This window comes from Saimiri boliviensis, chromosome 14, assembly GCF_048565385.1.
Source record: "Saimiri boliviensis isolate mSaiBol1 chromosome 14, mSaiBol1.pri, whole genome shotgun sequence".
Taxonomy (NCBI): domain Eukaryota; kingdom Metazoa; phylum Chordata; class Mammalia; order Primates; family Cebidae; genus Saimiri; species Saimiri boliviensis.
Genome location: NC_133462.1, coordinates 83,759,508 through 83,786,558, shown reverse-complemented (window position 1 = coordinate 83,786,558; position 27,051 = coordinate 83,759,508). Strand labels below are relative to the sequence as shown.

At 40.7% G+C, this 27,051-nt stretch overlaps 1 protein-coding gene across 2 annotated transcripts in view; it reads left to right on the top strand.

Annotated features, from left to right (window-relative positions):
* The window catches only part of B3GALNT2 (beta-1,3-N-acetylgalactosaminyltransferase 2), a 56,288-nt gene that overhangs the window by 25,605 nt on the left and 3,632 nt on the right, over positions 1-27,051 (top strand). The window contains exons 5-11 of one of the 2 annotated variants that reach the window (XM_039464302.2): positions 860-955; positions 12,216-12,326; positions 15,548-15,626; positions 21,034-21,217; positions 22,395-22,520; positions 24,058-24,217; positions 25,098-25,154. In XM_039464302.2, coding sequence (XP_039320236.1) covers positions 860-955; positions 12,216-12,326; positions 15,548-15,626; positions 21,034-21,217; positions 22,395-22,520; positions 24,058-24,217; positions 25,098-25,154 — 813 coding nt within the window. The remainder of the gene's footprint in view (positions 1-859; positions 956-12,215; positions 12,327-15,547; positions 15,627-21,033; positions 21,218-22,394; positions 22,521-24,057; positions 24,218-25,097; positions 25,155-27,051) is intronic. The other variant, XM_074385341.1, reaches the window with a different exon arrangement.

Here is a 27,051-nt window from a genome sequence, read left to right as displayed (position 1 = left end):
TTGTCACCCAGGCTGCCTCTTGGCTCACTGCAAACTCTGCCTCAAGGGTTCAAGTGATTCTCCTGCCTTAGCCTCCGAAGTAGCTGGGATTACAGGTACATACCACCATGCCCAGCTAATTTTTGTATGTTTAGTAGAGATGGCGTTTCACCACATTGGCCAGGATGGTCTTGATCTCCTGACCTCGTGATCTGCCCGCCTCGGCCTCCCAAAGTGCTAGGATTATAGGCATGAGCTACCGCGCCTGGCCTAATTTTTTATATTTTTAGTACAGATAGTGTTTCACATGTTGGCCAGGCTGTTCTGGAACTCCTGACCTCCAGTGATCTGGCTACCTCAGCCTCCCAAAGTGCTGGGCTTGCAGGCGTGAGCCACCGTGCCTGCCCCAGCCCTCTTTTATATTCCCTTTTTTGTTTTGTTTATATTTTCTTCTGAAGATTCTTTTTGAAAGCAGTTTTCTGAGTGATTTTGTTCCAGTAGAAATATGTGGTCTTTCCGTTCAGTCTTAACTTTTTGAAGGAGTTTTGACACTATAATATGTTGGCTTTATTTAACAACACCTCTCAATTCCCTTAATACTTTTTCTTTCAAGGTGGGTTTTTTTTTTAAGGTTATGTGGATTATGTTTAGTATTTGAGAACTTCATGACAACTTTGATTACCTGAAGTGTCATTATGTAGTAACTATGAATGCACTAGAAAACCCAAATGATGCCAAAACCACAGTAGAACCATGTTAGTAACCGTGGTTAGGGCCATTGTGGATTTAGCTAACCAAGATGTAAGGTGTTTGAAAACTTGTTGCATATGCAATGTGTAACATGAGTTATTTTTTCTTGTCTTTTTCTCCCAATTTGTAGGAGGCCCTCTTCATTGCTCGCTTCAGTCCTCCAAGCTGTGGTGTGCAGGTGAACAAGTTGTGGTACAAGCCCGTGGAACAGTTCATCTTACCAGAGGTACAGGGTGGCATGAAAAGACTGTAGGACCATTGCAGTCCTTCATAGGAGTGGGCATGTGCTTTCAGGGACAGGCACTTGATATTCTGTTGTGCCAGGCAGCACTCCAGAGTGAGAGATGAAGGTACCAACTGTGGATGTGCTAAAACGTAGCACTCTGCATTCAAGCTTCCTGAGGACTTCATGATACCTCAGGGGTTCCAAAACGACTTTTTGAAAAGCGTTGTACGTTGCTGTAGTTTATTTAGTGGAGTCGAGAACTGCACAACTGTTTTAATGACAAAGGATGGTGTTAGTGTGGGTTGATGGAAATAACCAGACAGAGAAACCATTTGGGTAAAATTAAACAGTTTGCTTATCTAAAGAATGAAAAGAAAAAAAAAGTTAGCTCAGAGGTGGACCACGTTTCCAAGTTAAACAAAATTTCTCCAACGGGCGAACAGTTGTGGATGATGGCCTGAAAATGTACCTGTCACCTCTGGGTCCAGTCTTAAGTAGATATGCACTAAAGAATGCCTCACCTGCCAGGTACACTCATTAGTCCTAGAGTTAAACCACAGTGTGGTTGCTGAGTGGGACAGAATCGGGATCAGACATAAACAAATTATTCATCCATCAGCTTCAGTCTTTCTAGGCTTTTTTAGTCTAGACTGAGTAAGTTCCTGAACTCGGTGCTCTGGAACCACAATTCGGTCAGTTTCCTAGACATCTGTGGGACTCACGTTAGATCACCTGTAGAATTCATCCCACAGCATCACAGCTGAGTTAAAATGTAGGCTAGACAACTGACCGGCCCTAATGACTATCCAAGAAACTTTTTCCTACACAGTCTGTGGGGTGCTATTCACAATTTGTTCAACAATGGTAACCACACATTTTTATAACATACTATGGATCTCTGGAATTGAGTACACGTAGTTGAAACTGTATGTTAATTCTGCCATTGTCAAAGGGATCTCCTTTTCATCTGTATATGAACTTCCATTTTAAATACGCTACTCTCAGCATACTGCCTATGGGGTAGCCTGCTCCTCAAGATAAGTCAAAAAATAAAAAATAAAACTTTTGAATAAAAGCCAAGCTAAAACAGGGGGGTGGAAAAAAAAAGAAAATGCAAATAAGCTAAAGGAAAACAAGACTACTAGAATCTCATCATTTGGAAATAATCATGTTTAACATTTTTGCTTCTATGTATATAGTTACTAGGATTATGCCGTTCATTCTACTTTATAATTTACTTAAACATATGAACATCTTTTGATATGATATGCTCATTATTTTTAATGGCTCTGTAGAATGACGTTGTACGAAAGTATTGTCATTTAACTCTGTATTTGGGTATTGATATAGTTCCAATTTTTTGGTATTATGAAAAGACTAGTAAATATCACTGCACCTCTGTTTTATGTGTATAACTGGTTATTTTCTTAGGATGAATTGTTGGGTCAAAGGGCATACGCATTTTTAAGTCACATGATTCCTTCCTGGAGAGGAGTTTAGCAATTTGTATCAGTGTGAACAATTACTAGCAATATATGACAGAGTGCCTGTTTCCCTACTCCTTTTATTCTTTTTAATTTCACATATGAACTTTTTTCCTTTTTAAGTGAAGTAGGTACCATGAAAGCTATCTTTTACTTTAAGAATAGTGGTTCAGCTACATAGTGTTGGATCTCAGTTTTTGCAGGAAGCCATTCTTTGGTTTGTTCATTCACATGAGGTACTTAACCTCACCATGTCTGTTTCCTCCTCTGTAAGATCAAACTGCTACACCACCCATTTCAGATGGTTATTCTGAGGGGTAAATGATTTAACACATGTGCACTGCTTAGAACATGCTGCCACAGGGCACGCATTCAGTAAATCAATAGATGCTATTATTGCTCCTCCTCATCTGGATTGGGGAGCCCTGTTCTTTGAGAGCAGTGTTTTTTCACCAGGGGCAATTTGCCCTCCGCAGAGCAGTGATGGATATACTTTCAGTTGTTAAAACTGGATGTAGGGTGATAATGGCATCTAGTTGATAAAGGGACAGGACTCTGCTAAACATCCTGCAGCCACAGGACACCCCCCCCCCACCAGCAAAGAGAATTATCTGGCCCAAAATGTCATTGGTGCTGAGGTTGAGAAACGGTATTCCAGAGGACAGTCACATGAAGTGGGGCAAAGAGGAAGAAAATAAACTTTAATACTTCAAGCTAATCACAATTTTATGGAGTCTGCTCCATTATCTTGGTCAGCCTTACAGAAAGAATTGCAAAATTTGATTAGTTCATAAAAACATTACTTTCACTTAGAATGTCCTTGTTCTTGGGAGATACATGCTGAAATATGTAAAGTTAAAAGGTCATGATATCTGCATTTTATTTTCAAGTGATCCAACAATAGAAAAGTATATGTGTCGAGAGAGAAAAGGCAAATGTGGCAAAATGTGAACAACTGATGAGTCTGGGTGATTTGAATGGTAATTTGAACTATTCTATAGGTTTGAAGTTTTTCAAAATAAAAATTGTGTTGGGGAAAAGGGTTTTTATTTTTGAGACAAGGTCTGGCTTTGCTGCTCAGGCAGAAGTCTGGTGGCATGATCATATAGCTCACTGGAGCCTCAACCTCCTGGGCTTAGTTGATTCTCCTACCTCAACCTCCTGAGTAGCTGGTTGGCACTACAGGCACCTGCCACCATGCCACGCTAAAGTTTTTCTTTCTTTCTTTTTTTGAGATGGAGTTTTGCCCTGTCACCCAGGCTGGAGTACAGTGGCATGATCTCAGCTCATAGCAACCTCTGCCTCCCAGGTTTAAGTGATTCTCCTGCCTCAGCCTCCCAAGTAGCTGGGATTACAGGCACATGCCACCATACCTGGCTAATTTTTGTGTTTTTAGTAGAGATGAGGTTTCACCAGTTGGCCAGGCTGGTCTCAAACTCCTGACCCCAGGTGATCCACCTGACTTGGCATCCCAAAGTGCTGGGATTATAGGCGTGAGCCACCATGCCCGGCCTAAATTTTTTAGTGTGTCACAATGTTGCCAGGCTGGTCTCAAACTCTTAGCATCAAGCAATCCTCTCACCTCCCAAAGGTCTGGGATTACAGGCTTGAGCCACCACACCAGGTCTAGTTATTAAGAGTTTTAATGACTATAGCCTTGTGCTTTTTATTTCCCTTCAAGGTTTAAGCTAAATAGACTTGATTTTATTACTTTTGTTAATTTTGTATATATTTTTTTTCTTTTAAAAACAAGCAGGCTAGGTGTGGCGCGGCTCAGGCCTATCCTCCCTGCACTTTGGGAGGCCAAGGCAGGCAAATCATTGAGCCCAGGAGTTTGAGACCAGCCTGGGCAACTTGGTGAAACACGGCCCCTATTAAAACAACAAAAACAACCACACACACAGAAAAGCAAGCAATTATTTAATAGTGGCTATACCTGGGAGGAGCTAAGATTATGGATGATTTTTATTTCCTTCTTTTTGTATATCTATCTTCTAAGTGTTCCATAATGAATATATATTAGCTTTATATAATAGAAAAAACAAACTTTTAGCAGTTAAAAAAAATCTTTCCTGTTGTACAAAATTCTATTTTTGTTGAAAATATGTTTAATTTTAAATACTCTTCTTTGCTGCATCAAGGGTGATTGGGTTTATTCACTCGGAAAAATAATAGTGATGGTTTGCTGGCATATCAACACAGAGTAATAGAAGAAAAATAGGTAGTGTATTCCATTTGAGAGAGGAAGTTCATCATCTTACTCCCTCTACACTTGGAGATTGCCTGGAGTCACATGTCAGGAGGGTAGCTTGTCCAGTAAGCAGATCACCTGTAAGGTTTATTCATTGTGTAGCTCACTAAAGCATAACCCTCAGTGGGCGTCACAAGTTTAAGTTAAGACTACTGTGTGTTTCTCTTAAAATATTTATGTCTCCAATTTTATGTTTTCCTTAATACTACATTTGGAACCTGAAATTAATTTCAGTAAAAAGCAGACTATTTTTGTTCACCTGAGTCACTAGTGACATTATTGTTAGCATTATGGACACTTAAATCCTTTTGTAAGTCGGAGTTTTACTCCTGCTGCCCAGGCTGGAGAGCAGTGGTGCAGTCTCAGCTCACTGCAACCTCTACCTCCTGGGTTGAAACGATTCTCCTGCCTTAGCCTCCAGAATAGCTGGGATTAGAGGTGCCCACCTCCACACCTGTCTTTTGTATTTTTAATAGAGACAGGTTTTACCACGTTAGCTAAGCTGGTTTCGAACTCCTGACCTTAGGTGATCCACCTGCCTCAGCCTCCCAAAGTTCTGAGATTACAGGCGTGAGCTGCTGCACCCAGCTTATATCCTTATTTTTATGAAGTTTGAAATTCTTTAGACATAGTCATTTCTGTAATCCACAAGAAGTTGTTAATGTTTATAGGCACAGAAGTACTGTGTATATTTAAGCTACTTTGTTGTTTGGATGAGAAATTAGAATTTTTATGCAAAGGAATTAATACATGACATGAGTTACAGACCAGTGAAGACTACTGTGTGTTTATACTATATTATATTATATTACTTGGCTTATATTATGGGAGAGATAATATATGATATCTCATTTTTCCAACCTGTACCTTGCTTTTTTCCTTTTATTTTGGTTTTTATGATCTTGGCAGGGAATCGCCATAAGCAAATTGTTTTGCATCTTAGGAGATACCTGGCTTCATAACTGCCTTACATCAGAATAAAAAGTAGGAGAGCAGAGATGAGGAATAGAAATTAAACTGTGTTGTGGAGCAGAAACAGGTACAGAAGACAGGTGGAAGATACAGCTCCTTCCTTGCTTAGTAACAAAACAGCTGGTAGGTTATGTAAGTTCCATGAATAAGTCAAGATCATATGGGGGGACTAGGGAATTATTCTGGTAATTATTCAGTTATTCAACGTTGTTGACATTCTTGTATCATAGCCTAATCACAGACAGAATGGAGTTGGGTGCCAGGAAGGACTCACTGTGAAGTAGCATGTCACATGTCTTGTCAATTGAATAGACAGTACAGAGAATTACTTGTTTTGTCGTCATCTTTTCTAGATTTGTAGTTTCAAGGTGAGGATTTTTATCTGGTCACTATACTTTTGGTATGATTCATTATTTCCTTTTCTGCTTTACTCTCAAATATTAATCATTAGGATTTGCTACGTAGCCTTCTTTTTTATTTTACTCATTCTTCTTAGGCAATTTCATTCATTACTGCCTGCGTGCTGAAGTCTGTTAAATCTATAACTACAGCCTCACATCTCTTGTGAACTCCAGACATGCTTTGAGCTGCCTGCTGAACTTCTTCACTTGAACGTTCTGTGGGCTTTCTAATGGTAACGTTGTCTCCATCCCACCCATTCTCATCTCATGTATTTTTAATCTTGGGTAACCGTATCTCGTTTTCCTCAGTCACCTACACCAGAATCTTGGGAGTTATCCTTAGTCTCATGTCCAGGTACTCACCAAGTCCTATCAATTCCTTATCCTAAGTATATACACTATCTGTCCTTCTAAACTTCATCGCTATTAAAGTTTTAGAAGAAAATAGAGTATACCAAGGGCAAGAGGTGGTTGTTGCAAGGAGAAAGAGACATGATTAACACAAGGCAGCCTCACATGGTCAAGCATATTAGTCCATTTAGTGTTTCTACAAAGGAATACCTGAGGCTGGGTAATTTATAGAGAAAAGAGGTTTATTTGGCTCGTGGGTCTGCAATACAAGAAGCATGGTGGCTGCGCACAGTGGCTCATGCCTGTAATCCCAGCACTTTGGGAGGCTGAGGCGGGCAGATCCCTTCAGGTCAGGAGTTCAAGACCAGTCTGGCCAACATGATGAAACCCCATCTCTACTAAAAATACAAAAATTAGCTGGGCGTGGTGGGCATGCCTATAATCCCAGCTATTCAGGAGGCTGAGGCACAAAAATCACTTGAGCCCGGGAGATGGAGGTTGCAGTGAGCAGAGATTGCACCACTGCACTCCAGCCTGGGCCACAGAGCAAGACTCCATCTCGAAAAAAAGAAAAGAAAGATGGCACCAGCATCTGTTTCTGGTGAGGGCCTCAGGAAGCTTCCATTCATGATGGAAGGTGAAGGGGAGTAAGCAGTGTCACAGGGTGAGAGAGGGAACAAGAGAGAGATGCCAGGCTCTTTTAAACAGCTCGCTCTCATAAACACATAGAACAAGAACTCACTCATTACTGTAGGGAAGGAGCCAAGCCATTCCGGAGGGATCAGCTCCCATCACTCAAACACCTCCCACTAGGCCCTACCTCTAGCACTGGAGGTCACATTTCAAATGAGATTTGGAGGGGCTGTGTATCCAAACTGTGTCGTCAAAGGGTCTGGGACTTAGCAACAGGTCCTAACACTGACCTTCCAGTTCACTTAGAGATGATCAGATTCATCGTCTCTGAGAAATTACACATTCATGTATAAGTTCACAGAAAATCAATGCATAAACCAAAATGTCAATTCATTCATCTTTAATGCTGTTGGCTCATTCGTGATTTCAATGCTTAGGTTCTGTATCTGGGAACCTCCTACCTAGTATGTCAAGGTACCTAAAAAGCTAAATCTGAACTGTGCTAGATTTGGGCGTTGAACTTGATTACAACAGTGGAAGAGTGGGTGTTTTAGAGTGCTATTTTATCTAGGTAGAATGTGACCAAAATGCTTATCTTCCAATTATTGCATCCTTCTACCCCTCGACATTGCTACCTTGCCAGAATTTTTCTCTTAACCCAACCTTCCTATAGTGGCCAGTTGATATGTTTGATACATTGTCTTAAGATACTGATTTTACTAATTAAGCTTTAATCATGCAGTTCTTCCCAATTGTTAGAAATGTTGTTTCCTCTGGGGCCAGGCATGGTGGCACATGCCTGTAATCCCAATACTTTACGAGGCCGAGGCAGGCAGATCATTAGAGGTCAGGAGTTTAAGACCAGCCTGACCAACATGGCAGAGCCCTGTCTTTACTAAAAATACAAAAATTAGCCAGATGCAATGGCATGTGTGTGTAGTCCCAACTGCTCGGGAGGCAGAGACAGGAAAATTGCTTGAACCCAGAGACAGAGGTTGCAGTGAGCCAAGATCACATCACTGCACTCCAGCCTGGGCAACAGAGTGAGACTCATCTTGAAAAGAAACAAAAACGAGGCTGATGCAATGGCTCACACCTGTAATCCCAGCACTTTGGGAGGATGAGGCAGGCAGATTGCCTGAGCTCAGAAGTTTGAGACCAGCCTGGGCAACACAGTGAAACCCCGTTTCTACTAAAAAATACAAAAAATTAGCTGAGCGTGGCAGTGAGTGCTTGTAGTCCCAGCTACTTGGGAGGCTGAGGTAGAATTGCTTGAACCCAGGCGGTAGAGGTTGCAGTGATCTGAGATTGTGCCACTGCATGCCAGCCTGGGCCACAGAGCGAGACTGTCTCCAAAAATAAAAATAAAAGAAACGTTTCCTCTTATGTAGGGATTTAATTTTCAGATTTGACCTCAAGTTTAAGAGAATGTTAAGGCCTACAGAAGAAATAGGATTGAAAAGAAAAAAATAAATCTTTCAAAAGAGAATTAAGGCCACCTAGGGAATGTATAGAAACAATCAGCACCTATTTCAAAGATATGAAAGTGGAATTTTTCTTTTTTTTTTTTTTTTTTTTTTTTTGAGATCAGGCCTTACTCTGTAGCCCAGGCTAGAGTGCAGTGGCGTGATCTTGACTCACTGCAGCCTCTGCCTCCCGGGTCCTGGTTTGAGCAATTCTCCTGCCTCAGCCTCCTGAGTGGCTGGGATTATAGGAACATGCCACCATGCCCAGCTAATTTTTGTATTTTTAGTAGAGACAGGGTTTCTACTAGTCTGACTGGTCTTGAACTCCTGACCTCATGATCTGCCTGCTTCAGTCTCCCAAAGTGCTGGGATTATAGGCGTGAGCCACCATGCCCCGCCAAAAATGGAATATTTTAAGAAGTTCAATTTCTGTGTGCCTTTTGATGGTAATAAAGGTACTATTTTACTAAGCAAAGGCACTTCACCACGTATTTTATCACTTCCAAATAGCCCTTTGAGAATTAGTATCATTTTCTCTCTTTTAAAGATTAGGAAATCATGACACTGCTTTAAGGTATGTCTGCAAGATCTGCTCTGAGAACCCCAGGGCCCCACACAGTGCATCGGAGTTTCACAGGTAATGAAGAAGGATACATTAGCTGAATAGAAAGTGATAAATTGCCTGAGGAATCCAGACTATTGGAATCTTTTTACCTGTTTTGCTGGAGAAAAAAAGTATTTCTTTAAAAAAAAGAAAAAGTTTATATCACTCGGTATAGAGGGGAAAAAAAGTTTACAAAACTGACCTAGCTTATCAGACAAATTTAATTTTGTATGGTTTCCCTATAATGCTGGCTGAAATGAGACATTATTGTACTTTATCTCTTAATTTTAACATGTGAAAGTTTTTAGAGTATTAGAGCTGTATCTTGCATTTAATCCTCTATGTCATAGTCAATTCTAGTTGATTTTCAGTTCAACATTATTTAGCAGACATTTTGAGTTTTCAGTTATGTCAGGCTGTCCTAGATGCTGCGGATGTTAGTGGTTGCTCCGAGAAGCTCTTTCCTGTTCTTGAGGTGCTTGTCTTCTAGTGGAGGCAGTTAGTTTAATAATAAGAAAATAAGAAATACCAGAGTGATAAATGGTATTAAGAAGATAAAACAGATTGATGTGATAGAAGTTGGGAGTTGGAGCCTTCTGTAGGACATGTGGAGAAAGCCTGTCTCAGAGGAGAAGATTGTGGAGCCTGAGACACGAGCAGGACTAAGGAGCCAGGTGTGCACAGAATTAAAAATGAGATCATGGGGAAGTTAGAAGACATTAAGATTTCAGTGTATATCAGACCTTAGGACAGGGGAGCACAGCTCGCTAAGCTCAGAATTGAATAGTAATAATCACAAATGAAAAGATCATCAATTTTGCCAAGGTAAAATTTATGGACTTCTGAATTTCAAAAATAACATTAAGTAGCAAATGATAAACTATTTTAGCATATAAAATGTACAGGATTAACATAATTACTCTATTAAAAGCTTACATAGTTGATTAAGAAAAATAGAAAACTCAGAGCCCAAAAGGCAAAGCAGCATGATAAGGCATTTCTCAGAAGACAACATGCAATTCATAAACATCATTGGGAATCAGAAATCCAAACAAATGATGCCGGGTGAGGTGGTTTATGCTTGCAATTCCAGCACTTTGGGAGGCTGAGGCCAAAGCTGGCAGATCACTTGAGGTCAGGAGTTCCAGACCATCCTGGCCAACATGGCAAAACCCCATCTCTACTAGATATACAAAATGTAACCTGGTGTGATGGTGAGCGCCTGTAATCCCAGCTACTCAGGAAGCTGAGGCAGGAGAATCACTTGAACCCAGGGATCAAAGGTGGTAGTAAGCCAAGATTGCACCATTGGACTCTAGCCTGGTGCTTTGTGTCAAAAAATGAAAATAAAAATAAATCCAACTAAATGAGGAATCATTTTTTTAAAATCTAGTATATGGCAGGGTGTGGTGGCTCACGCCTGTAATCCCACACTTTGGGAGGCTGAGGCAAGTGAATCAAGAGGTCAGGAGTTCGAGACCAGCCTGGCCAAGATGGTGAAACCCTGTCTCTACTAAAAATAAAAAACTTAGCTGGGCATAGTGGCAGGCACCTGTAATCCCAACTACTCAGGAGGCCGAGGCAGGAGAATTGCTTGAGCCTGGGAGGCAGAGGTTGCAGTAAGCCGAGATTCGCACCACTGTACTCCAGCCCCAGCGACAGAGCGTCTAAATCAGTGGTGGAGGAAGAACGGTCTCAGAACTGTTTGTTTCAATTGGCCATTTAAGTTTAGTAGTAAAAGACTGGTTAATGATAACAATGCATCGTAAAACCTTCAGAAGGAAAGGAGAATGTTTTGTGGACCACTTTGGTTTTCTTTTTTGCTTGTGGCAGTTTTAAGTTATTAGTTTTTAAAATCAGTACTTTTTAATGGAAACAACTTGACCAAAAATTTGTCACAGAATTTTGAGACCCATTAAAAAAAGTTTAATGAGAAAAAAAAAAAAAAAAAATATATATATATATATATATATAGTATAGTAGGTTAAACTTTTTTGTTTTTTTGAGTCAGAAACTTGCCTTGTCGCCCATGCTGGAGTACAGAGGTGTGATCTCAGCTCACTGCAACCTCCATATCCCCCTGGGTTCAAGTGATTTTCCTGCCTCAGCCTCCTGAGTGAGTAGCTAGGGTTACAGGTGTGCACCACCATGCCCAGCTAATTTTTTATATATATATATATTTTTGGAGACGGAGTCTCACTCTGTTGCTAGGTTGGAGTGTAGTGATGCAACCTCAGCTTACTGCAACCTCACCTCCCAGGTTCAAGCGATTCTCCTGTCTCAGCCTCCTAAGTAGCTGGGACTACGGGCTCGTGTTACCACACCCAGCTAATTTTTTTTTTAATTTTTAGAGACAGGGTTTCACCATGTTGGCCAAGCTGGTCTTAAACTCCTGACCTCATGATCTGCCTGCCTCAGCCTCCCAAAGTGCTGGGATTGCAGGCATGAGCCACGGTACTGGCCCTAAACTTTTCTTTTACTAATATCCCATGCCAGGGAAAGTACAGTGCAATTGTCATTCTCATAAATTGCTGACAACCCTATAAATTAGTAAAAATTGCTTTCAAAAAGCAGTTGACAGTGTTTACTAAAATCCACAAAAAATACCTCTTTCTTGTCCCAGTAACTTCACCGCTGGGAATTTAAGTAAAAAACAAAATGTTAGGGGTAAATAAAAATTTACACCAAAATATGCCTACATTATTTTAGTAGATATTTTAGTAGACATTTAGTAGCAACCAAATGGGGAAAATATTTGAGTAAATCAGGATGCATCTGCTCATTGGGATGTTACACACATGAGGAGGAATGGTTGTGACAGCTGCAACATCATATGGAAATGCTTTTTGATACCATGGGAAATAGCAAGCAGCAGCATGCAAAATTGTCCATCTATTCCTTGTAATTAGTTTTTTACATGTGCATGGAAAAAAATGGTCAAGGTAAATGTTAACAATGGTATGTCAAAGCTGTGGGGTGAAAATTTTAAATGATATGTCTTGGGAAAAAATTGTCTCCAAAATCTTACCTAAAAACATACTTAAAATCTAAATGACAACAATAAAGAAAATGAATCACTATTCATCTTTTCACAAAAGAGCTTTGAAGGTACAATCGTGTGGGAAAGCCAAGACCTCTACGGCCTTGTGTCAAGAAATCTTCACAAAGTGACAGTGAATGATGGAGGGGGAGTTCTCAGAGTCATTACAGTAAGTCATTTTTTTTTAAGGTTTAATTATATACTTTAGCTCTCTTCTTTTTCTTTTCTTCCTTATTATTATTACTATTTTTTACTTCCTGTTGATTTGCGTTCTTTAGCTCTTTTTAATACATAAACATTGTAAAATTTACTTTAGAGCCCAGGCAGCATGAAGCAATGATGACTCTTGTGTGTTTTATAACATATGTAGTAGAAAATGTTGTTAACTCATAATGGTAAAGGGAAAAACTCAAATATGATTCTGTAACTCCAGCATTAGTGAGTTAACAGTTTTGCCTTAAGATTGGTGCATTTTGGCCAGGCATGGGGGCTCACACCTGTAATCCCAGCACTTTGGGAGGCTGAGGTGGGTGGATCACAAGGTCAGGAGTTTGAGACCAGCCTGACCAATATGGTGAAATCACATCTCTACTAAAAATACAAAAATTAGCCGGGCAGGGTGGCAAATGCCTGTAATCCCAGCTACTCGGGAGGCTGAGGATTTTTTGTAGAGATGGAGTTTCGCTATTTGCCTAAGCTGGTTGCAAATGCCTGAGGTCAAGTGATCCGCCCACCTAGGCTTCCCAAAGTGCTGTGTTACAGGCATGAGCCACTGCACCCAGCCTATTTCTCAGTAATTTTTAAGTTAGCATTCTTTAAGAGCATTTGCTCAGTAGTATTCAGAGTATTCACTATCTCACCTTGAAAATAAAAGTTAAAACATTATAGATAGCCAGGCATGGTGGCTCACACCAATAATCCCAGAATTTTAGGAGGCCCAGGTGTGCAGATCACTTGAGGCCAGGCGTTCAAGACCAGCCTGGGCAACATAGCAAGACCCCATCTGTACTAAAAATACAAAAAATTAGCTGGGCATGGTGGCGCACGCCTGGAATCCCAGCTATGCAGGAAGCTGAGGCATGAGAATTGCTTGAACCTGTGAGGCAGAAGTTGTGGTGAGCTGAGATCATGCCACTGCACTCCAGCCTGGGTGGCAGAGTGAGACTCTGTCTCCAAAAAAAAAAAAAAAAAAAAAAAAAAAATCAAAATACTATAGATACAAATATTGGAAAACAAGGTGGGGTGTCGTGTGGCTCACGCCTACAATCCCAGCACTTTGGGAGGCTGAGATGAGCGGATCACTTGAGGTCAGGAGTTTGGGTACAGCTTGGTCAACATGATGAAACCCTGTCTCTACTAAAAATACCAAAAAATTAGCCAGGCATGGTGGCACATGCCTATAATCCTAGCTACTCGGGAGGCTGAGGTGGGAGATTGCTTGAACCCCAGAGATGGAGGTTGCAGTGAGCTGAGATCACGCCACTGCACTTCAGCCGGGGCAACAGACGGAGACTTCATCTCAAAAAAAAAGAAAAGATTGAATACTTTCATTTATTTTGCTGAAGCAACTCTGGGATTTCTGATTCATATTTCTCATTCAGATTTGCTTTAAATTTAAAAGAGTTTGACAGGTGAATTTCTCAGTGTAAATGTAGGACAATAAAGAAGGTGTATGAAGACTTAAAATGAACTTTAGTAAACAAGTGGTGTGTATGGTGGAATTGTAGACAGTCTTTTATTCTTGATCTCTGGTCTCATGATTAGGAATATACTTGGCATTTAAATTCACAGGCTTAGTGCTGTTATTAAATATTAATCTCATTCACAGGAATTAATTTCTGAGTTTGAAATGAGTATTATGTGATATGTTATTACTCATCCAAAAAACATTTACTGCACACCTGTTCTAAGGCAGACACAATGGCAGGGTAAAATAGACATAGTAGTGGCCCACGGTGGAACTTACAGTCCAGTGAGGAAGAACGGCATTAAACAAATAGACCTATAAATTCATATGTGCTTATACATTTAGATTTGTAGGCCATGTTTAGGATTTTATTCATGTTTAAGATTTGGGATTTATTATGAGAGGTAAATTTAATAAAGTCAATGTAGGAAAATAAAGATAGTGTTTACTTTAGTAAACAGACACGCCACCTGTTTACTAATATTCATTTTAAGTCTTATGAAAAAATTTTTATTTAAGATAGAAAGTTTATGGAATTTAATTATAATGTTTTTATTTCCTTTTTTCCAAGACAAATACCTTTATTATCTTGCCTCCTTTTCTATTTATGAAACTTTAAAATATCCAGCATATGCCAAAATTCTATAGTACTGGTTACACTAAAAGAAATAAGTTTACTTCTGAGTTGAGAGCTAGATTAAAATGTAAAGACTCAAATGATCTGCTGTGGGAGTAAAAATTATTATAGAGGGCTAAACGCAGCTTAAACAAGGCCGGGCACGATGGCTCACGCCTGTAATCCTGGCACTTTTTTTTTTTTTTTTTTTTTTTTGAGACGGAGTTTCGCTCGTTACCCAGGCTGGAGTGCAATGGCGCGATCTCGGCTCACCGCAACCTCCGCCTCCTGGGTTCAGGCAATTCTCCTGCCTCAGCCTCCTGAGTAGCTGGGATTACAGGCACGCACCACCATGCCCAGCTAATTTTTTGTATTTTTAGTAGAGACGGGGTTTCACCATGTTGGCCAGGATGGTCTCGATCTCTTGACCTTGTGATCCACCCGCCTCGGCCTCCCAACGTGCTGGGATTACAGGCTTGAGCCACCGCGCCCGGCAATCCTGGCACTTTGAGAGGCCAAGATGAGCAGATCATGAGGTCAGCCTTGACCAACTTGGTGAAACCTCATCTCTTATTTTAAAAAAAATAAATAAATTTTCAATTATATATATATATTCAGTAGGGTTCCATTTGAGTATTTGGGACAGACTTGATTTTGAGCTTTTCTCTGCATGGTCACTTTAAAATGTGCCAAGATATATTTGAACTCATGAGAATTTTTAGTTTCCAAAAAATCAAAGGTAGTAATATATATTTTTTAAGTAGTGGGGTTGGGATGTAAAATAAATTGCTTTTTGTACTATTAAAATCACAAGTAACATAAACATGATTCTGTGTAAGTTGCAGTTCTCAACACCTTAAGGACTGTTGGGTTCACCTTATCTTTAGTATTGTTATTAGATAACAAAAATAGTAGAATACTGTATGTCGTCCTGATATTATAAGTCTCTAGTGCACCAGCATCTCAGATGCATTTATCTGTTCCAAGTGGAGTCATATTATGACTTTTGTCAAATTGATTTTAAAATGTGATACATGTATTTTTAGTAACGAAACATTGAGTACACTTCTATTCTTATTCCTTTCAGGCTGGGGAGGGTGCGTTGCCTCATGAATTCTTGGAAGGTGTGGAGGGAGTTGCAGGTGGTTTCATATATACTATTCAAGGTAAGTTGGCTGGTTGAAACTTAAAAAGTACACCGAATCTCATACACTTTATCATTGTACTTGACGTAAAAGGAATCTTCTTTTTTTGTTATTTAAGAAACTTTATTCAGATAAAATTCACCCTTTTAAAGTGATTGAGTGGTTTCAGTGTATTCATAGAGTTCTACAACCTGCTCCATCTCCCAACAGGAAACCACACAACCCATTAGCAGTTACTCATTCTTCCCTCCCCCACCTCCAACCCTAACAACTACTGATATACTTTCTTTCTCTATTGATTTGCCTATTTTGAACATTTCACATAAATGGAAATGTACAGTATGTGCTCTGTGTGTCTAGTTTTTTTGATGTAACATGTTTTCTAGATCCATCGTGTATGTATCATTTTTTATGATCATATAATATTCCATTGCATAGATAATACACTATTTCATTCATTCATTGATGGACATTTAGATTGCTTCTACTTTTTAATATGAATAATTCTGTAGTAAACATGTAGGTGCAGGTTTTTGTGCTGTCATATGTTTCCATTTCTCTTAAATATCTAGGAGTAGAAGCTCTGGGTCATATAATTCTGTATTTAATCATTTGAGGCACTGCCAGATTGTTTTCTACAGCAGCAGCCCATTTTACATTTCCATAGTGAGTATATGAGGATTCTAGTTTCTCCAAATCCTTATCAGCACCTACTATTGTCTGTCTTTTAACACATACCAATCCTAGTGGGTGTAAATTGTTACTTCATTGTGATTTTTATCTGTATTTCCATAATAACTAATAATGAGCATTTTTTTCATGTGCTTATTGGCCATTTGTATATCTTCCTTTTTGTTGTTGTTGTTGTTGTTTCTTTTTTTGAGACAGGACCTCACTCTATTGCCCAGGCTGGAGTGCAGTGGCATGATCACAGCTCACTGCAGCCTGGACCTCCCTGGGTTCAAGTGATTTTCCCATCTTAGCCTCCCGAATAACTAGGACGATAGGTACATGCCACCGTGCCCAGCTAATTTTTAAATATTTTGTAGAGACTGGGTTTCATCATACTGCTAAGGCTACACATTGTTAAAAGGGTAAATTGGCCGGGCGCAGTGGCTCACGCCTGTAATCCCAGCACTTTGGGAGGCCGAGGCGGGTGGATCACGAGGTCAACAGATCGAGACTATCCTGGTCAACGTGGTGAAACCCCGTCTCTACTAAAAATACAAAAAATTAGCTGGGCATAGGTGGCACGTGCCTGTAATCCCAGCTACTCAGGAGGCTGAGGCAGGAGAATTGCCTGAACCCAGGAGGCGGAGGTTGTGTTGCGGTGAGCCGAGATCGCGCCATTGCACTCCAGCCTGGGTAACAAGTGAAACTCGGTCTCAAAAACAAAAAAATTTTAAAAATTAAAAAAAAAAAAGGTAAATTATTATGGAGGAGGGGAGTGAGGGATGGAGGGAGGGAAGGAATGAGAGAGGGGATAGAGAGTCATTTGTATGTCTTTAGAGAAATATCTGTTCAGATCCTTTGCCCATTTATAAAATTAGAGTATTTTGTTATTGTTGAAATACAAGAGTTCTTTATATATTCTGGATACAAATCCCTTATAAGATACATGCTTTGCAAATGGTGCCCTTTAACACACAAAAGTTGTAAATTTTGAAGTCCAATTTTGTCTTGCATTTTTGTTGTCATATTTAAGGAACCATTGTCTAATGTAGGGTTACAAAGATCTGTGCCTTTGTTTTACAGTTCCAAGAGTTTTATAGTTTTAGCACTTATGTGTAGGTCTTGGATCCACGTTCATTTTCACATATAGTGTGAAATGGAGGTTTAACTTCATTTTTTTGCATGTAGATATCCAGTTGTCCTAGCACCCATTTGCTGAAAATCAGTGACTGTAAATTTAAGGATTTATTTCTGGACTCTCTATTCCATTGCTCTATATGTCTGTGTACTACACTGTCCTGATTATATAGCTTTTTAATAAGATTTGAAATTGGGAAATGTGAATCCTCCAACCTTGTTCTTTTTCAAGTTTGATTGGCTATACTGGGTCTCTTGTACTTCCATGTGAATTTTATGATCAGCTTGTCAATTTGCGCAAAAAGAAAAAACCTAGCTGGACTGTTTTAAGGGATTGCATTCGTGCGTGTGTGTGTGTGTATTATATTTTAATTTCAGTAGGTTTTGGGGGAGAAGGTGGTATTTGATTTCATGAATAAGTTATTTATTTATTTATTTATTTATTTATTTATTTTTTCCTGAGACAGAGTCTTGCTTTGTCACCCAGGCTGAAATGCAGTGGCATAATCTCGGCTCACTGCAACCTTTGCTTACCAGGTTCAAGAGATTCTCCTGCCTCACCCTCTCGAGTAGCTGGGATTATAGATGTGCGCCACCATGCTGGGCTAATTTTTGTATTTTTAGTAGAGACAGGGTTTCACCATGTTAGCCAGGCTGGTCTTGAACTTCTGACCTTGTGATCTCTCTGCCTCTGCCTCCCAAAGTTCTGGGATTATAGGCGTGAACCACCTTGTCCAGTGAATAAATTCTTTCATGGTGATTTCTGAGATTTTGGTGCACCTATCACCCTACTGTAACCAAAGTGTAGTTTTATCCCTACCCGCCTCCCACCCTTTACCCACCGAGTCCCCAACATCCATTGTATGATTCTTATGCCTTTGAATTGTGAATTGTCCTGTTATAAACATGAATGTGCAAGTATCTTTTTTGTATACTGACTTACTTTCCTTTGGTAGATACCCAGTAATAGGATTGCTGGATCAAATGGTAGATCTATATTTAGTTATTTAAGGAATCTCCACACTGTTTTCCATAGTGGTTGTAATAGTTTACGTTCCCATCAGAAATTGCATTCTATTTGTAGATCAACCTGGGAAGTATTGCCATGTTAACAGTATTAAGTCTCTGAACATCCATGTCTTATCAAATTTCCTTCAATCATGTTTGATTTTCATTATAAAAGTCTTGAACTTATTTTGTTAAATTTATTTAGTTATCTTTTTCTTTGAGATAGTCTCACACTGTCGCCCAGGCTGTAGTGTAGTGGTGCTATCTTGGCTCACTGCAATCTCCACCTCCTTGGTTCAAGCAGTTCTCCTGCCTCAGCCTCTCAAGTAGCTGGGATTACAGTCATGCGCCAGTACACCCAGCTCATTTCTTTTTATTTTTGGTAGAGACAGACCATGTTGGTCAGGATGGTCTCAGTCTCCTAAAGTTTATTCTTAAATGTTTGTTATATTTTTGATGCTATTGTAAGTGGAATTGTTTTTCTAATTTTATTTCAAGCTCCTTGATTGTAAATTGTAGAAGTACAGTTGGTTTTGTGTATTGATCTGTGTGCTGCAATATTGCTGAACTGGTCCATGTATTATTCAATCATTGTATAGTTACCTTACAATTTTCTATATGCAAGGTCATTTCACCTATAAGAGATAGTTTTGCTTCTTCCTTTTCAATCTGGATGCCTTTTATTTTTCTTATCTGATTGTCCTGGTTAAAACATGTATGTTGAACAGAAGCGGTAAAAGCAGACGTCTTTTGTGTTCCTGACACAGTAAGTTATACTCATATTTTTCAGATACATGCAGTTGGAACAAAATGTGTTACTAGTCCATAAGGCTTGTATTTCATTTCTGTGCTCCTGTTGTTACCAGCCATTTTCCTGTTACTACAATTTTTTTTCCTGTTACTACTTATAACACTTTCCTTCAAGTGTTAAATTATTATAGATGCCCCTTGACTTAACGATGTTACATCCTGATGAACCCATCTTAAGTTAAAAATGTGTGTTGAGGGCTGGGCGCGGTGGCAAACGCCTGTAATCCCAGCACTTTGGGAGGCCGAGGCGGGTGGATCACGAGGTCGAGAGATCGAGACCATCCTGTTCAACATGGTGAAACCCCGTCTCTACTAAAAATACAAAAAATTAGCTGGGCATGGTGGCACGTGCCTGTAATCCCAGCTATCAGGAGGCTGAGGCAGGAGAATCACTTGCCTGGGAGGTGGAGGTTGCAGTGAGCTGAGATCACACCGCTGCATTCCAGCCTGGACGACAGAGTGAGACTCTGTCTCAAAAATATATATATATATAGGTCTGATTGAAACCTTCCCCTTCTGGTTCTCTGTGGACACATTCCTCTTCCTTCTCCTCAAAGGGGCTACTTTCCTAAAATTCACGTGTACCCTTCCAATTCTTATTTTTCTACTTTCAACATATTTACATCTCTTTATTTGAGACAGTCTTGCTGGGTTGCCCAGGCTGCAATGCAGTAGTATAATCATAGCTCACTACAGCCTTGAACTCCTGGGCTCCAGGGATCCTCCTGCTTTGTCCTCTTGAGAAGCTGGGACCCGAGGCGTGTACCAGTATACCTGGCTAATTTTTAAATTTTAATTAGAGATGGGGTCTCCCTTTATTACCTAGAGCGATCTCAGACTCTTGGGCTTAAGCGATTCTCCTACCTCTACCTCCCAAAGTGCTGGGACATGATAAGCCACCACACCTGAACATGTCTTTAAATAACAGTTTTGAATATTTTATAACTGATACCTAGGGTATCATGTTGTATATATCACTTGGCAGTTTTCACTCAACTTTATTTTTCTATGCCAATCCTTTTATTATTATCATTTTTTTTTTTTTTTTTTTTTGAGACGGAGTTTCGCTCTTGTTACCCAGGCTGGAGTGCAATGGCGCGATCTCGGCTCACCGCAATCTCCGCCTCCTGGGTTCAGGCAATTCTTCTGCCTCAGCCTCCTGAGTAGCTGGGATTACAGGCACGTGCCACCATGCCCAGCTCATTTTTTGTATTTTTAGTAGAGGCGGGGTTTCACCATGTTGACCAGGATGGTCTCGATCTCTCGACCTCGTGATTCACCCGCCTCGGCCTCCCAAAGTGCTGGGATTACAGGCTTGAGCCACGGAGCCCGGCCCATGCCAATCCTTTTAACATGCAAGATCAGGTTACTTTTTTTAACTGCTATATTTCATTATGTGAATGTACCACAACTTGGCTATTTTTTTTTTTTTTCTCTCAGTGGACATTTAGGTTGGTCCCATTTTTCTTCCACAATTACAAACAATGCTATGATTAATATCCTCATGACTATGTAAAATAACGTTAGTAGGTATATATTTACAAGTGTCATCAACTGAGCCATAAGGTTTACACATTTTCAGCCTAAATAGATATTTCCAAATTATGCTTCAACGTGGGAGCGTCCACCTAATTCTTCTACTGGCAGTGTATGAGAGTTCCCATTTCCCTACCTAAAGTTCCAAACAACTGTTTGTATTCTGTTAGGTTACCTTGGGAAAAGAACTTTAGCATATGTCATAAGTTCTCAGTGGTAAATTTACAATAGCATTTTTCTCCAACTGTCAACTTTTCCTTTTTAGAAGGTGATACTCTCTTACACAACCTTCATTCTCGGCCTCAAAGACTTGTTGATCACACAAGGAATCTCCACGAGGAGGACGCATTACTGAAGGAGGAAAGCAGCATCTATGACGATATTGTTTTTGTGGATGTTATTGACACTTACCGTAATGTTCCTGCAAAATTATTGAACTTCTATAGATGGTAGGTTGTAAAAATGTTGGATAGCTAGAAGTTGTTTTATTGTTAGTTTTTTTTTTGGTAGGGGGTGTTAGGCTGGTCTTGAACTCTTGGGTGCAAGCAAACCTCCTGCCTTAGCCTCCTAAGTAGCTGAGATCATAGACACATGCCACTGTGCCTGTCTGATCATTCTTTTGCTATAGAGACAATTTATCAACTTCAAACTACTGAGATTTCAACAAACAGGGCCGGGCGCGGTGGCTCAAGCCTGTAATCCCAGCACTTTGGGAGGCCGAGGCGGGTGGATCACGAGGTCAGGAGATCGAGACCATCCTGGTCAACATGGTGAAACCCCGTCTCTATTAAAAATACAGAAAAATCAGCTGGTTGTGGTGGTGGGTGCCTGTAGTCCCAGCTACTCGGGAGGCTGAGGCAGGAAAATCACTTGAACCCAGGAAGCAGAGGTCGCAGGGAGCCAATTGCTCCATTGCACTCCAGCCTGGACAACAAGAGCGAAACTCCATCTCAAAAAAAAAAAAAACACATGTAGAAGGGTTCAGACATTTAATAGATTTGGCAGCAGGACTTGAATGATGCCTAAGAAGCATTTGTTGAACATATATTCCACTGAAGCCAGATATTTTCCTTCATGCTCTTCCTTTACCTTTTAAAATCAGCTTAGTACTTCTCTGTGTTACACCACTTAGTAAATGCCAAGTGATGGCCTTAGATGGTAACAGCAAAATTTTGTTAGAGCAGATGTTCTCAACATTTGATGACTAACAAATACAGATAATAAGATAGTTTTTTTTTTTTTTTTTTTTTTGAGACGGAGTTTCGCTCGTTACCCAGACTGGAGTGCAATGGCGTGATCTCGGCTCACCGCAACCTCCGCCTCCTGGGTTCAGGCAATTCTCCTGCCTCAGCCTCCTGAGTAGCTGGGATTACAGGCACATGCCACCATGCCCAGCTAATTTTTTGTATTTTTAGTAGAGACGGGGTTTCACCATGTTGACCAGGATGGTCTCGATCTCTTGACCTCGTGATCCACCCGCCTCAGCCTCCCAAAGTGCTGGGATTACAGGCTTGAGCCACTGCGCCTGGCTATAAGATAGTTTTGAATGAAAGCATCAGTGATGCCACTGCTTTGGTGTTGCTTTGTTTGGCTGTACTGACTTTCATATCCCTTTTGTGTCAACAGGACTATTGAAACAACCAGCTTCAATTTGTTGCTGAAGACAGATGACGACTGTTACATAGACCTCGAAGCTGTATTTAATAGGATTGCCCAAAAGAATCTGGATGGGCCTAATTTTTGGTGGGGAAAGTAAGTTAACCATTCTCAGCCCGTTGGCATTCATGTACCTGATCAAATGTAATTAATTAAGGATAAGATTTTAGGTTAATTATTTTTTCGAAAATGTGGTTGGTTGATATATACAATTTCTTTTTTTTTTTTTTTTTGAGACGGAGTTTCGCTCTTGTTACCCAGGCTGGAGTGCAATGGCGCGATCTCGGCTCACCGCAACCTCCGCCCCCTGGATTCAGGCAATTCTCCTGCCTCAGCCTCCGGAGTAGTGGGATTACAGGCACGTGCCACCATGCCCAGCTAATTTTTTGCATCTTTAGTAGAGACGGGGTTTCACCATGTTGACCAGAATGGTCTCGATCTCTTGACCTCGTGATCCACCCGCCTCGGCCTCCCAAAGTGCTGGGATTACAGGCTTGAGCCACCGCGCCCGGCTACAATTTCTTACTAGACTGCTGGGTTAATGTATATTTCATTACTCTAGGTCAGTCATCCTGGCCCACATCTGTAATCCCAGAGTTTTGGGAAAGCTGAGGTAGGAGGATCCCTTGAGGCCTTGAGTTCAAAACTAGCCTGAACAACATTGCAAGACCTTGTCCTTACAAAAAATAAAAAAGATGACATGAGCCTGTAGCCCCTAGCTACTTGGGAGGCTGAGACGGGAACTGCTTGAGCCCAGGAGTTGGAGACTGCAGTGATCCATGATTGTGCAACTGCACTCCAGCCTGGGCAACAGAGGGAGACCCTGTCTTAAAAATAATAATAAATTTATTACTGTACAATGGGAGGAATATATTTTTTAAATGAAAAGCCTCAGGCTAATGTAGTAGTGGAGGGAAAACAATGTGGCTTTTATTCTCATGCAAAGAAATGAATGGTATTCACATGAGAAGCTACTCTATATTTTGTTAGAATAAGTTTGTGACATATCTCTGAAACCATTTTCTTTGTTTCCTCAGGAGTATAATATGGATTAGTGGTTGGGTTTTTTTGTTTTCATATATACTAAAACACAGGGTGATCTAGTACTTCTCATTCAGAAACTCTACAAATGCAACTTTGAGAAAATTTAACATGCCAGTCTTTTATCTAAAACACCACTGGATAAATAATTCCTTTCCTTAGATTATTTTTTTCTTGGTATGAGGTAGAGATTTAAAAAAAAATTCTGGCGAGGCTCAATGGCTTATGCCTGTAATCCCAGCACTTTGGGAGGTCGAGGTGGGTGGATTAACTGAAGTCAGGAGTTCAAGACCAGCCTGGCTAACATGTTGAAACCCTCTCTCTACTAAAAATACAAAAAATTAGCTGGGCATGATGGCAGGTTCCTGTAATCCCAGATACTTGGGAGGCTGAGGCAGGAAAATTGCTTGAACACAGGAGGCAGAGGTTGCAGTGAGCCAAGATCACACCCCTGCAAAGCAAGCACTCTAGCTATTTTCTTTCCTCGCTTCTACAAGCTTATTCCTTTGTAGTGATGATAAAGGAGTCAAGTGTAATAGTGGCAGGATATGTGTCAGACCAACACAAGAGGCCACATTATTTTTCATCTCAGTTTCAGACTGAATTGGGCAGTTGACCGCACTGGCAAGTGGCAGGAGTTGGAGTACCCCAGCCCCGCTTACCCTGCCTTTGCATGTGGTTCAGGGTATGTGATCTCCAAGGACATCGTCAAGTGGCTGGCAAGCAACTCGGGGAGGTTAAAGACCTATCAGGTAATTAAGAATTTCTTAGCTGGGCTTGGTGGCTTTTGCCTGTAATCGCTACATTTTTGGAAGGCTAAGGTGGGCAGATCACTTGAGCCCAGGAGTTCAAGAGCAGCCTGGGTAACATAGCAATACCCCATCTCTATAATAAGAAAATAAACACAAAAAATTAAGGAATCACCTCTCAAAGGTTAAGGATGCAACCCTATGTCCCTCAAATCTTGGGCTTTAAATTTTATTCCTTAATCTTTTTTGAGCCTACTTATTATGTTTTCAGCCAATATTTACAAGTATAGTTCCTGGAGACTGGGCACCATGGCTCACACCTGTAATCCTAGCATTTTGGGAGGCTAAGGCAGGTGGATCACTTGAGGTTAGGAATTCGAAACCAGCCTGGCCAACATGGCAAACCCCATCTCTATTAAAAATACAAAAAATTAGCGTAATGGTGCACACCTGTATTCCCAGCTACTTGGGAGGCTGAGACAGGAGAATCACATGAACCAAGTTAGGCAGAGGTTGCAGTGAGCCGAGATCACACCACCCTGGCTGACAGAGGGAGACGCTGTCACAAAAAAAAGTATAGTCCCTGGATGAATACAAAGATTTTTATTCCCAGGGAAGAACCCAAAGTGCTTCCTGGAGGCTTAAGGTACATGAGAAAGATGGGCCATCTACTCGCAGTTTTATCTTCTCATTACCTTGTGGGGGTGCTTCATACTAAAGGCCACTAGCTTTGACTTTGTGTGAATCCACTTCTGCTATTTCATAGCAGAATAATAACAGAACAAAAGAGTAGAAAGGTGGTATATGATGGGAGTGGGCATGGTTTCTCTTTACAGATAAAATGGCATTTAAAACTTTTAAATTTTGTGGGCCACGTATATAGGGTGAAGATGTGAGCATGGGCATCTGGATGGCAGCCATAGGACCTAAAAGATACCAGGTAAGTCTCTGGGAATGGCCTTGGGATTCTTAAGAGTTGAGGAGGTGAGATTTCTGTATACAGGTTGAGTGTCCCTTATTCAAAATACTTGGGACCAGAAGTATTTAGGATTTCAGAATTTTTTTGGATTTTAGAACAATTGCATTATACTTTCAAGTTCCACATTCCAAATCTGAAAATCTGAAATGCTTCAGTGAGCATTTCCTTTGAGTGTGATGTTGGCTCTCAAAAAGTTTTGGGCTGGGCACAGTGGCACACACTTGTAATCCCAATACTTTGAGAGGCTAAGGTGGGCATGTCACTTGAGCCCAGGAGTTCAAGACCAGCCTGGCCAACATGACGAAACCCCCATCTCTACAAAAAGTACAAGAAATTAGCTGGGCATGGCAGTGCCTGCCTGTGGTCCCAGCTACTCAGGAGGCTGAGGTAGGAGAATCAGTCAAACCTGGGAGGTCAAGGCTGCAGTGAGCTGTGATTGCACCACTGCACTCCCGCTTGGGCAACAGAGTGAGAGGGACCTTGTCTCAAAAAAAAAAAAAGTTTTGGATTTTGGAAGATTTTAGATTTGAGATTTTCAGATTTGGAATTCAACCTATAATGTATATCACATAATGGACAGAAAGAATGAGGATCTTCTACCATAAGTTAATGCCGTTACTTTAATTCACAATAATCCACGTAGGTTATTTCTCATCCAGTATTTTTCTGAGTTTAAAGCAAAAGGAGGAATGAAAGTTCCCCTACCTACAAAGAATTCAGTTTCCATAGATGCAATCAGAAATTTGCAGCTTTAAAACTTAATGACAGAATCCACTGATTGAGTGTGGCAATCTAAGCATCCTTCAACCCTTCTGACCGATAAAAATAAGACACTGCATGAAATACAAGACATCATTTAAAACACACTATTGCTGAAGCAGGAAAAAAAAAAAATCTGCAGAGACCAATATGGAAACTCGGAACCCTGGGAAGAAAGCAAGCACAAAGGTAGCTTTTGCTTCAGAGATTTCTGTTGAGTTCTGGATTCTTGCAGCTTCCACTTTGGCCATCGAAGGTGCAGGGGAGAGAAGGCACATGCAGTGTCTATAAGTTAAGGGCCCTGCATAAGGCGGGGACCCCAGAGCAGCTCTCAATCCAGGACAAGAAAGAAACCCACCTCTACATGGTCCATTTCGTTTGTTGTTACTTTGTCTCATCTTCCAATAGAATTATTTTCTGTATCTAGTAATAGTGGGATCTATAGTCTTTGCTGGGTCTGATTCTGCAGTTTGGTTTGTTTTTGTTTTTGGTGACCGTGTCTTGTCTTTGGAAACTGAATCCTATATTTAAAATGCATTCTTTTTTTTGAGACAGAATCTTGCCCTGTCACCCAGGCTGGAGTACAGTGGCCATCTCAGCTCACTGCAACCTCTGCCTCCCCAGTTCAAGTGATTCTCCTGCCTCAGCCTCCCAAGTAGCTGGGATTACAGATGTGCACCACCATGCACAGCTGATTTTTGTATTTTTAGTAGAGATGAGGTTTCACCATGTTGGCCAGGCTAGTCTCAATCTCTTGACCTCTTGGGCTACTCACCTAAGCCTCCCGAAGTGCTGAGATTACAGGCATGAGCCACTGTGCCCGGCCTATTTCTATTTTTAGTAGAGACAGAGTGTTGCTGTGTTGGCCAGGCTGCTCTCGAACTCCTGACCTCAACTGATCTGCCCACCTCAGCCTCCCAGAGTGCTGGGATTGCAGGCCTAAGCTACCATGCCTGGCCTAAAATGCATTCTTACAAAGAGGATTTACATTTTTTTCTGCCATGCACCTGCAAGTACTGCTATCTATGAATACTTCAGATTTATGGGCCTGCACAGACTGTGTCTACCATCCCCAGACCCACCTAAGTGCAAGCTGTAG